General features: G+C 43.7%; 1 protein-coding gene across 1 annotated transcript in view; it reads right to left on the reverse strand.

Moving 5' to 3' along the window:
• Nucleotides 1–854: 854 nt before the first annotated feature.
• Nucleotides 855–12,841, reverse strand: part of LOC311134674 (heparan sulfate glucosamine 3-O-sulfotransferase 3A1-like) — a gene marked incomplete at both ends in the record, with an annotated part of 182,543 nt that continues 170,556 nt past the window's right edge. Inside the window, one exon of the mRNA XM_084168422.1 lies at nt 855–1,476. Coding sequence (XP_084024548.1) covers nt 855–1,476 — 622 coding nt within the window. The remainder of the gene's footprint in view (nt 1,477–12,841) is intronic.

Below are 12,841 nucleotides of genomic sequence, written 5' to 3' on the forward strand. Positions count from 1 at the left end.
TGTGGGAACCGCATTTACACATTCAAATTAATTACCTTGATAAACATGATGAAGAAAAACTATGTTGTACAGTATAAAACAACATTCTAGAGGCACAGAGAACATCAAGATGTATATTATATACTGCATGTGTACATAATCTTAAATAAATTAAATGTATTTTTATATTTTCAATATTTTTCTAGAAAAATGCTAAGCTTTGAAAAGCAGCTAGGTTTGCTTTCAAATATGATATAGAATCACTCAGACAAGGCTTTTTATCTAAAGTCTTTTCTGTGTGATTTCATATAACTTCCTGTACAGAAACAACATATTGGTCTTTTGCAGCACTGGAAGGTTCCCTCTTACAGTAACTACTGGGAGAAGAGGAGATGCAGTATCTCTCTGTGTTAGAACCACCACATGCTCTATAAGGAATAATCCAGCTCAATTTCCTTCAACCAGCCCCAGCTGATATTGGTTCTGAGGCAGTTCTGATAAAGGAATACGTAACACAGTGAACACATTGCATATCTGGCATGCCAGTAAGAGCAGATAAGGCTTTTTTCCCCACTCTCACAGACACATATTGCCTCTAGGCTTAGTGTTGTTGCTGTCCCACAGTAATACTGCAGTGTCAACAGTGATCTGTGTTCTCTCGACATCTGTATTCGGTGGGTGGAAGGTAGCCTAGCGGTTAAGAGTGTTGGACCAGTAACCGAAAGCTTGCTGGTTTGAATCCCCGAGCCGACTTGGTAGACAATCTGTTGAGCGAGACACCTAACCCTAATTGCTCCTGTAAATTGCTCTAGAAACAAGTGTCTGCTAAATGACTAAAATGTAAATCTGCCAAATGTACAGTATTTGAGGCACAGTCAATGGTCCCAACCAAATATCTGTCCTGTCATCTGATAGAACTTCATGTTGAAAGGCCTGTAGAAGTCCTGTAGCCTCTGCACCACCTCTGGGTGGATGTTGGGGTGGGTCCGCCCTTTGGTTTTTCCCAGGCAGTGGGGCTTGCTGCTGCCCTCAGCCTTCTTAAGGCAGGGGAAGCCCTTGGTCTGGTTGAAGTAGAAGTGTTTGTCTGTGATGATCCTCTTGAGCCCCAGGAAGTCCTGGACCCGGCCCAGTTCTCCAGCTGGGTCGCTGATCAGACGCTCACCACTCACAAACAGGATCTGGCTCATGGGGAAGTACTGCAGCCAGTTGTCCAGGTGCTTGGCATAGATGCCAATCTGGATGGCGCTCCAGGACGTGTCGATTAGCCCCGTAGTCCTGTTTCTGAAGGTCAGGCTCTCGAAGGTGGGAATGTTGGGCTTCTTGGACAACGTCTGTGTGTAGTCAGAGATGGCCCTGGTGACGGGGTCCCTCACCACCACGATCAGCTTGGTGTCCCGGGACATGGCGGAGATCCGGGCCGGGGCCTCTCTGGTCACGAAGTAGCTGGGGGTCTTCTCCATGGTGATCTGGCCCTCCAGGGTCTTGGGCATCAGCTCCCTGAAGAGAGGAGAGGGATACATTGAGAAGACAATTCTTGACTGACCGTCAGACATATGTATAAACTTTGACAAGAACAGCTCGAAATACAACAGACATGTGAGACTGAGAAAACACAAAACAAAACACATCTAACACATTTTCTTTATCATGTGGCTACAGTGTCGGCAAGCTTTATTACCAGCCAGAAAAGCAGGGGCCAAATGTACATCATCACATCTACACTTAACCACTTCTCTGAGAGTATTGATAGTTGTGTAGTGCGTCAGAAAGCATTGATAATTGTGTAGTGCGTCTGAGAGTATTGACAGTTGTGTAGTTTGTGGGAGAGTATTGACAGTTGTGTAGTGTGTGGGAGAGTATTGACAGTTGTGTAGTGTGTGGGAGAGTATTGACAGTTGTGTAGTGTGTGGGAGAGTATTGACAGTTGACGGCGGAGAGAAAACAACTTTTAAAAATTAATTTCCTTTAATTCTACACATTTTGCCATTGAGCGGAGAGAAATTGTAGCAGTTTTACAGCTAATTTCCTCCTATTCTATCCATTTTGCCATGGGGTGGAGATAAACCTTTGCAGTTTTAAAGCTAATTTCCTGCACTTCTACACATTTAGCCATGACTTAAACCATGTTAATCTGACATCTGAGTGAGAATGACTAACAAAATCAATGGGGGCCCTGTGGAGGTCAGGGCCCTGGGCACGTGCCCGGTCAGTATTTGGCCAAGATTACTACAAATTTAGATACCTGGCTAGACTAACTATCAATCTAAAAATTGTTAGCTGACATGTTTAATTGAGTGACTGTCAGTGACTGACATAACAAGAGAAAACCTGCCGAATTATGTACAACCACATTTCTAAATTGCACCTGACGTATTCTACTATTCTTACTCTCAAAAGTACATTGAGACCCGACTGAGTTCTCCAAAAAGCTTTTGTCTCTTATGCTTGGAGCCAGCTCTGAATGTACTGTATCGCTAGTAAAAAACAACAGCGTTAACAAACTTTCCTCAGCAGAAAAAATGCATCCTTCATTCGTGACAAGCAACAGTGGAACAACATGTTTATAAAGCTTATCTGAATCTGAATCTGGAACGTCATCAAATAGAGTATTTTAGAACCACAATTTGATTAATTGCAGCCTGGACATATTCCCTGTTTGTTATTCAGTAGATATTGAAAAATTAAACGTGTTAGTATCAGACCGCATAATATTGTGATTATTGATTTTTTTTCTTCACCTTTAATATCACATTTATCGGACACTTGATTTGGAAAAGAGAAACCTTATGTTTCAGGGCGCCTTCTAAACAGCTGCAGATGAGTGAACAGACCATAGCAGAGACATAGTAGTCACAGCAACAGTGGTCCTGTTGGACTCAAGGGCTGTCTCCACAATGACATCCTATTCCCTATATAGTGCACTACTTTAGACCGTGGCCCATAGGGCTCTGGTCAAAACTAGTGCACTATGTAGGGAACAGGGTGCCATTTGGGACACAGGCTGGGAAATTAAATCCCAGTGATGAAAGAATACCCATAAATCCCACCTCAAATACTTACAGCAAAAAAGTTCAACTGGGAAGGCAGCTCAGACATAATATTTGCTTTAACGTTTTCTTTGGCAATATTTCCTAATCTGTGTGGGCCCGTTTTTCACACAATCTATTTGGCCAAGACACACCACCTTTCCTGACTTTCTTCTCTGTCTCCCCCTCCCCTCTCCCCCCTCGCCTCTCCTCCGCTGCCCCGAGCGCCTTCAGGACAGTGACCTGAACCAAAGCAGATAAAAGCAGCCCATGAATCATTAATGTCTCCTTCTCCCAGCCATTTAGAGCCTCTGCAGAATACAGCTTTAAAATTATTTAAAGTACAGAATGCACACTTCAATTATTCATCCTAGCTCTCTCTATCTCTCTGCTGGTGCGGCTCTGCTTAAAGCCCAGGGTGTTTGTGTGTGTGTGTGTGTGTGTGTGTGTGTGTGTGTGTGTGTGTGTGTGTGTGTGTGTGTGTGTGTGTGTGTGTGTGTGTGTGTGTGTGTGTGTGTGTGTGTGTGTGTGTGTGTGTGTGTGTGTGTGTGTGTGTGTGTGTGTGTGTGTGTGTGTGTGCGTGTGTGTGTGTGTGTGTGTGTGTGTGTGTGTGTGTGCTGACAAAGTGGCCTGCCTGCGCTGCTCCCATGGCAGATGCAGTTAACTGCGGCAGGTAGCTTAGTGGTTAAGAGCGTTGTGCCAGTAACCGAAAGGTCGCTGGTTCTAATCCCCGAGCCGACTAGGTGAAAAATCAGTCGATGTGCCCTTGAGCAAGGCACTTAACCCTAATTGCTCCTGTAAGTCGCTCTGGATAAGAGCGTCTGCTAAATGACTAAAATGTAATGTAATGTAAAATGTGACAGAACTACTGAGCTGTGCTAGGGGTAGGAGGCGGGTTTAGCCTCTGTCAGGTCCCATGGCTGGTCAAAATAAGGAGGATGGAAGGATGAGAGGAGGAGAGGAGGAGAGGAGGGGTGTTAGGCCTACTCCCTTTATAAAGCAGATAGGCCTCGGCTCCACACAGCCGTCCTCCGCCACCAAACTTGTTACTTTCCTAATGTGATGGGCAGCACCGTTCTTCTGCCTCACAAACAGGCAGGTAAACAATCATGCTCCGTTTAACCTCCATGCAGCTGAAGGAGACGAGGCATCTGAGATGCCACTAGAGAGATGTGTTTCTCAGAGTGAGAGTGCTTCTGAGAGATGCCAGCTGTCAGACAGTGTACTGGATGACTTCACTGCGCCCTTACGCTTCTCTCCAAGATTTTCCTCTTGCACTGATACTGGGAAAGTCAAGATATTTGTATAGATGTCAATATCCAGTCTGAATACAGAGGATTTGGTTTCAACCAAAAAAAACGACCAAATTTGATTTGGGCAGTGACTTTTTGGTTCCACTATGACACCTAAATGTGTTAAAAATCTTTCACGTTTTGCCAAGATTTATTCACCACAGGAGGCTGCTGAGGGGAGGACGGCTCATAATAATGGCTGGAACGGAGCGAGTGGAAGGGCATCAATAACATGGAAACCATGTGTTTGATGTATATGAGACCCGTCCTCCCCAATTAAGATGCCACCAACTACCATACTGAAATGTCATACACAGAGAACTTTCACCTTGAAGCCTTGTTGTGTCCCTCCATGGTTTATGGTGCCTCTCCTGCCCTTCAGGGCGCAGATACTGAGCATCCTGAGTGACTCTAACCTGGCAGCCTCATGTCACAATGTCAGGGCTGCGGTGGTGCCAGATAGAGAGGCAGGAAGTAAGCCAACACAAGCAGGAGGTGGTTGATGGGGGCAGGGGTGGTTGATGGGGGCAGGCTCTCCTGTGTTCTGACATTCACCTTGCACCCCCAACATTGACCGACACCTGACCCCAATCCTCTCAGAGTCAGTGTGAGGCAGCACACTTACACACAGCTGGTTCTCCATTAAAAATGTTTTTATATAAATATATATATATATATATATATATATATATATATATATACTGAGAGTGTTAAATCAACACTGATAGTGTAGAGTCTGTGGACCCATATAGACACCTGAACAGTGTTAAATTAACACACAGCCTTATTCAAAATTTCCCAGAGTGAATCGTAAGAGTTACCGCCCATGACTGTATTTGTTAGTGACAGAGACATGGTTGTTGCATTCTGTCACGGATCTCCCCGGTACTGCTGCTCATTCCATTCACCAGCTTCGTCGGTCTATGTCACAGGCCTTCCAGGCGTCACTGACCTGGTTAATTACCACCAACCGCGGACTGTCTTGTCTCATTACGCACACCTGGTTCCCATTCCCCTTGATTAGTATGTGTATATATGTGCCCTCTGTTCCCCATTGTCCTTGTCAATTATTGTCCCATGTCCATTGGTCTCGTGAGTACTGTGTATTGTGCTCTTGGTATTAAGGGTCTCGTCCTGTGTATGTATTTAGAGGTTTACACATCGCTCTTTTTTTTGGGTTACAGCCCTGTGGTTGTTATGGGCATCGTCCACGTAGTTTTTATGACGTACCTTGTATTGGGTGGAGAAATAAAACCCCTAATACGTATTCCTGCGCCTGTCTTCCTGTCATTATACGTGACACATTCATTCATTTTCAGTCTTATGGACTTCACCTTTAACGTGTATGCTGGGAGTAGGGAAGCAAGTACAGGGAGTGAATTTAATAATAAATAATACATAGAACAAAACAAGAAACACGAGTAGCGTACAGACATGAAACACTGAAACAGAATCAATAACGCCTGGGGAAGGAACCAAAGGGAGTGACATATATAGGGGAGGTAATCAGGAAGGTGATTGAGTCCAAGTGAGTCTCATGAGGCGCAGGTGCGCGTAACGATGGTGACAGGTGTGCGTAATAATCTGCAGACTGGTGACCTCGAGCGCCGGAGAGGAAGTATACGTGACATCACCAAGTGAGATCCTAAGCAAATATGTTATTGTAAGAAATATATATACTGTATTTAACACAATACCATACGTATGTCATAAGGCCTTATTTTGAGGGCCTAGTTTTACCCTAATACTGAGGCCTAAAACTCATACACATCACGTTGAACCAAAACCATACATATCATTATCATATTTCCCAGCATGCTCTATTGCATGCTCTATTGCAAGTTGATTTTTTGAATTGTTTGTTTCAATATCGATGTTTCTGCCTGGAATTATCTTTGCCCCATCACGTCCACGGGCTGGGCTATCACCCTGGTTTATGGTCTGCTCTTGTCTGCTTTCCTATGTGCAGTGTAGGGTTACAAAAGGTTTTCCAGATATCCTGGTTGGAGAAATTCAGATGTCCTGCTTATTCCCTCCTGATTCCTGTAATATTCCAATCTGGATCTCTGGAAAACCTGGGAGTTTTGGGAAAGGGGGATAGGAGGCGCAGAGTACAGGAATGGGACTGTGGTTCATTGAGGTTATCCACCAGCTCCTCAACATAAGCATCAGCTATAGGTTGTGTCCCAAATGGCACCCTGAGCCCTATGGGCCCTGGTCAAAAGTATTACATAATGCACTATAAAGGGAATAGGGTGCCATTTGGAATGCAACCATTGAGGTTAATGCAACCTGATTACAGTAAGAACAGTATCAGAATAGTATCAGGATAGTATCAGGATAGTATCAGGACAGTTTCAGAATAGTATCAGGACAGTATCAGAATAGTATCAGGATAATATCAGAACAGTATCAGAATAGTATCAGGATTGTATCAGAATAGTATCAGGATAGTATCAGAACAGTATCAGAATAGTATCATAACAGTATCAGGATAGTATCAGGATAGTATCAGGACAGTATCAGAATAGTATCAGGATAGTATCAGAACAGTATCAGAATAGTATCAGGATAGTATCAGAATAGTATCAGGATAGTATCAGAACAGTATCAGAATAGTATCAGAACAGTATCAGGATAGTATCAGAACAGTATCAGAATAGTATCAGGATTGTATCAGAATAGTATCAGAATAGTATCAGAATAGTATCAGAACAGTATCAGGATAGTATCAGTATAGTATCAGAATAGTATCAGAACAGTATCAGAATAGTATCAGAATAGTATCAGAATAGTATCAGGATAGTATCAGAACAGTATCAGAATAGTATCAGAATAGTATCAGAACAGTATCAGGATAGTATCAGGATAGTATCAGGATAGTATCAGAACATTATCAGAATAGTATCAGGATAGTATCAGGATAGTATCAGAATAGTATCAGGATAGTATCAGGATAGTATCAGAATAGTATCAGGATAGTATCAGAACAGTATCAGAATAGTATCAGAACAGTATCAGGATAGTATCAGGATAGTATCAGGACAGTATCAGAATAGTATCAGGATATTATCAGAACAGTATCAGAATAGTATCAGAACAGTATCAGAATAGTATTAAGATAGTATCAGAATAGTATCAGGATAGTATCAGGATAGTATCAGAATAGTATCAGGATAGTATCAGGATAGTATCAGAATAGTATCAGGATAGTATCAGAACAGTATCATAATAGTATCAGGATATTATCAGAACAGTATCAGAATAGTATTTTATTTTATTTTTTATTTCACCTTTAATTAACCAGGTAAGCCAGTTGAGAACAAGTTCTCATTTACAACTGCGACCTGGCCAAGATAAAGCATAGTAGTGCGATAAAAACAACAACACAGAGTTACATATGGGGTAAAAAACATAAAGTCAAAAAATACAACAGAAAATATATATACAGTGTGTGCAAATGTAGCAAGTTATGGAGGTAAGGCAATAAATAGGCTATAGTGCAAAATAATTACAATTAGTATTAACACTGGAATGCTAGATGTGCAAGAGATTATGTGCAAATAGAGATCCTGGGGTGCAAAAGAGCAAAATAAATAACAATATAGGGATGAGGTAGTTGGGTGGGCTAATTTCAGATGGGCTGTGTACAGGTGCAGTGATCGGTAAGGTGCTCTGACAACTGATGCTTAAAGTTAGTGAGGGAGATAAGAGTCTCCAGCTTCAGAGATTTTTGCAATTCGTTCCAGTCATTGGCAGCAGAGAACTGGAAGGAATGGCGGCCAAAGGAGGTGTTGGCTTTGGGAATGACCAGTGAGATATACCTGCTGGAGCGCAGACTACGGGTGGGTGCTGCTATGGTGACCAATGAGCTAAGATAAGGCGGGGATTTGCCTAGCAGTGATTTATAGATGGCCTTGAGCCAGTGGGTTTGACGACGAACATGTAGTGAGGACCAGCCAACAAGAGCGTACAGGTCACAGTGGTGGGTAGTGTATGAGGCTTTGGAGACAAAACGGATGGCACTGTGATAGACTACATCCAATTTGCTGAGTAGAGTGTTGGAGGCTATTTTGTAAATGACATCGCCGAAGTCAAGGATCGGTAGGATAGTCAGTTTTACGAGGGCATGTTTGGCAGCATGAGTGAAGGAGGCTTTGTTGCGAAATAGGAAACCAATTCTAGATTTAACTTTAGATTGGAGATTCTTAATGTGAGTCTGGAAGGAGAGTTTACAGTCTAACCAGACACCTAGGTATTTTTAGTTGTCCACATACTCTAGGTCAGACCCGTCGAGAGTGGTGATTCTAGTCGGGTGGGCGGGTGCCAGCAGCGTTCGATTGAAGAGCATGCATTTAGTTTTACTAGTGTTTAAGACCAGTTGGAGGCTACTGAAGGAGTGTTGTATGGCATTGAAGCTCGTTTGGAGGTTTGTTAACACAGTGTCCAATGAAGGGCCAGATGTATACAAAATGGTGTCGTCTGCGTAGAGGTGGATCTGAGAGTCACCAGCAGCAAGAGCAACATCATTGATATACACGGAGAAAAGAGTCGGCCCAAGAATTGAACCCTGTGGCACCCCCATAGAGACTGCCATAGGTCCAGACAACAGGCCCTCCGATTTGACACACTGAACTCTATCTGAGAAGTAGTTGGTGAACCAGGCGAGGCAGTCATTTGAGAAACCAAGGCTATTTAGTCTGCCAATAAGAATGCGGTGGTTGACAGAGTCGAAAGCCTTGGCCAGGTCGATGAAGACGGCTGCACAGTACTGTCTATTATCGATCACGGTTATAATATCGTTTAGGACCTTGAGCGTGGCTGAAGTGCACCCATGACCAGCTCGGAAACCGGACTGCATAGCGGAGAAGGTACGGTGGGGGGGGGGGCATGGGCAAGTTGCAGCGGAGGGTGCAGAGTTGGTGGCCGGGGTAGTGGTAGCCAGGTGGAAAGCATGGCCAGCCGTAGCAAAATGCTTGTTGAAATTCTCGATTATTGTAGATTTATCGGTGGTGATAGTGTTTCCTAGCCTCAGTGCAGTGGGCAGCTGGGAGGAAGTGCTCTTATTCTCCATGGACTTTACAGTGTCCCAAAACTTTTTGGAGTTAGTGCTACAGGATGCAAATTTCTGTTTGAAAAAGTTAGTCTTTGCTTTGCTGACTGCTTGTGTATATTGGTTCCTAACTTCCCTGAAAAGTTGCATATCACGGGGGCTATTTGATGCTAATGCAGTACGCCACAGGATGTTTTTGTGCTGGTCAAGGGCAGTCAAGTCTGAGGAGAACCAGGGGCTATATCTGTTCTTAGTTCTGTATTTTTTGAATGGGTTATGTTTATTTAAGATTGAGAGGAAATTACTTTTAAAGAACAACCAGGCATCCTCTACTGACGGAATGAGATCTATATCCATCCAGGATACCTGGGCCAGGTCAATTAGGAAGGCCTGCTCGCTAAAGTGTTTTAGGGAGCGTTTGACAGTGATGAGGGGTGGTCATTTGACCGCGGACCCGTTACGGACGCAGGCAATAAGGCAGTGATCGCTGAGATCCTGGTTGAAGACAGCTGAGGTGTATTTAGAGGGTAAGTTAGTCAGGATGATATCTATGAGGGTACCCATGGTTATGGATTTAGGGTTGTACCTGGTAGGTTCGTTGATAATTTGCGTGAGATTGAGGGCATCTAGTTTGGATTGTAGGATGGCCTTGGTATTAAGCATATCCCAATTTAGGTCACCAAGCAGTACGAACTCTGAGGATAAATGGGGGGCAATCAATTCACATATGGTGTCCAGGGCACAACTGGGGGCTGAGGGGGGTCTGTAGCAAGCAGCAACAGTGAGAGACTTATTTCTGGAAAGGTGGATTTTTAGAAGTAGAAGCTCAAACTGTTTGGGCACAGACCTGGATAGTATGATAGAGCTCTGCAGGCTATCTCTACAGTAGGTTGCAACTCCACCCCCTTTGGCAGTTCTATCTAGACGGAAAATGTTATAGTTGGGGATGGTAATTTCAGAATTTTTGGTGGCCTTCCTAAGCCAGGATTCAGACACTGCTAGAACATCAGGGTTGGCGGAGTGTGCTAACGCAGTGAATAACTCAAACTTAGGAAGTAGACTTCTGATATTTACATGCAGGAAACCAAGGCTTTTGCGATTACAGAAGTCAGCAAATGATAGCGCCTGGGGAGTAGGAGTGATACTGAGGGCTGCAGGGCCTGGGTTAGCCTCTACATCACCGGAGGAACAGAGGAGGACTAGAATAAGGATACGGCTAAAGGCTTTAAGAACTGGTCTTCTAGTGCGTTGGGTACATAGAATAAAGGGGGCAGATTTCCGGGCGTTGTAGAAAAGATTCAGGGCATTATGTACAGACAACGATATGGAAGGATATGAGTAAAGTGGAGGTAAACCTAAGCGTTGGGTAACAATGAAAGAGATAGCATCACTGGAGGCACCAATTGAGTCGGTCTCCGCGTGTATGGGGGGTGGGACAAAGGAGCTATCTAAGGCAGGTTTAGCTGGGCTGGGGGATCTACAGTGAAATAGTACAATTAGAAATAACCGAAACAACAATAAGCTAACCATATTGAGATGGGAGAGAGGCATAAAGCAATCACGGTGTAATTTGAGAGAGCTAAGACAACAGCTGGTAATGACGACACAGTTTGGGCTGAGGCTAAACATAAACAGGATGCGGTACCGTAAAAAGGAACAGTCCAGCAGGCATCAGCTGTATAGCTGAGTTATCATAAGGTCCGGTGAACAGCAATAGGATAGTTCGGGGGCTGCTAAAGCACTAGCGTGTGCTAGCGGGCCGGGGCTAGCAGATGGAATCTTCGTGGTCGACGTGGTAACGGGAAGCCTGTTGTAATCACATCAGACGATTTTGTCGGCAGACCAGTCGTGTAGGATCGGCGGGGCTCCGTGTCAACACTAGGTGGTCCCGTCCGGTTGACGTAGAGGTAGATAGTCGGGAGATGGGCCTAGGTCAGGATGATTAGCCAGACCACAATGTCCATTTTGTTGCAGCTAGCTGGTAGCGATGAATCCGGAGTTAAAGGTCCAGTGATTCAGTGATTCCGGCAGAAGAACTGATATGTTCTGGGTCGATAACGCGCTGTGCAGACAGTGCAGACTGGCCGAATAATAGTCCAGACTAGAGCTGGCTGGTGGGTGGTGCAGGCCACGGACAATGGTGAAAAAACCGCTAACGGTAGCTGATAGCTAGTAGCTAGTTAGCTGGCTACTCCTGTCCGGTAGACCTAGAGGTAGATATGAGCTTGGCTCTAGGCTAGCTCGAGGCTAACTGGTGCTTGCATCGGGGGCAGTGGTGAATTAGCCAGACAGCAACATCCATTCGGTTGCGGCTAGCTAGTTGCGATCCGGTGATTAATGTCCAGTGATTAAATTATTCCCGCAGAAAATCCAATGTTCTTGGTGAAATACCGCTAACTGTGGCTAATAGCAAGTAGCTAGTTAGCTGGCTAGCTAGTTTCAACTGGAGATTCTAGATAAAAGGTAAGTCAATAATAGAATCCGTTCCACATTGAGTGAGGCGGGTTGCAGGAAATGAAAAGTCTGATTGGGAAATATGTACGAAAAATACAAAAAAAACAGGGTATTTACAGGCTATTTACAGACACACGACAAAAACAGGACTGCACTACTACGCCATCTTGGACACATCCAGTATCAGGAGAGTATCAGAACAGTATCAGAATAGTATCAGGATAGTATCAGAACAGTATCAGGATAGTATCCGGATAGTATCAGGATAGTATCGGAACAGTATCAGGATAGTATCCGGATAGTATCAGGATAGTATCAGGATAGTATCGGAACAGTATCAGGATAGTATCAGGTCCCCTCAGGAATATGGTAATGTCAAATGGACACCCGTTAGCCATAACCATAATAGATATAGAATAATAAACATAATAATAACATAACATAATAGTAATATAATAATAAACGTTATAATAACCATAACCATTATGGTAATATAATAATAAACATAATAATAACCATAACCATTATAGTAACATGATAATAAACATAACCATGGTTTTCTTCTACAAAGCATACTTTTCCAGATATTTGGCTCCCATGGATATTTCAGCGTATGGAGGATTTGTAGTTTAAATAAAATCTGCAATGCTAAAGAAAGAAAATCATCTCTAAATGTCTTCCCAAGGAGTAAAGACTATGGCGAGAGTGGGGAGAGAGCTGGAAGTTGATCCATGATAGATCCATTCACAGGTCTGGGATGACTATACAGGGAAGAGAGAAGAGAGTGGCTTTGGTTCATGTGGACTACACAAGAGTATTTATTTCCATTCCAACAGGAACCGCATGCAGTTCTATCTAATTAAACTTTATTGGCAGCGTAGATGATGTAACGAACGAGGTACCTTCCAAGTGCCTGAGATTTACTGCAGCTCCATGGAGCAGCTTTGATGTGTTCTTTGCGTTGCTAAAATACGACTCCCCATACACACTGATGCATGAAATACAGGCAGCAGGCTTCAACTCGTGAAACAACGTGA

This window comes from Coregonus lavaretus (genome assembly GCF_964263955.1).
Source record: "Coregonus lavaretus genome assembly, chromosome: 1".
NCBI classification, from domain to species: domain Eukaryota; kingdom Metazoa; phylum Chordata; class Actinopteri; order Salmoniformes; family Salmonidae; genus Coregonus; species Coregonus lavaretus.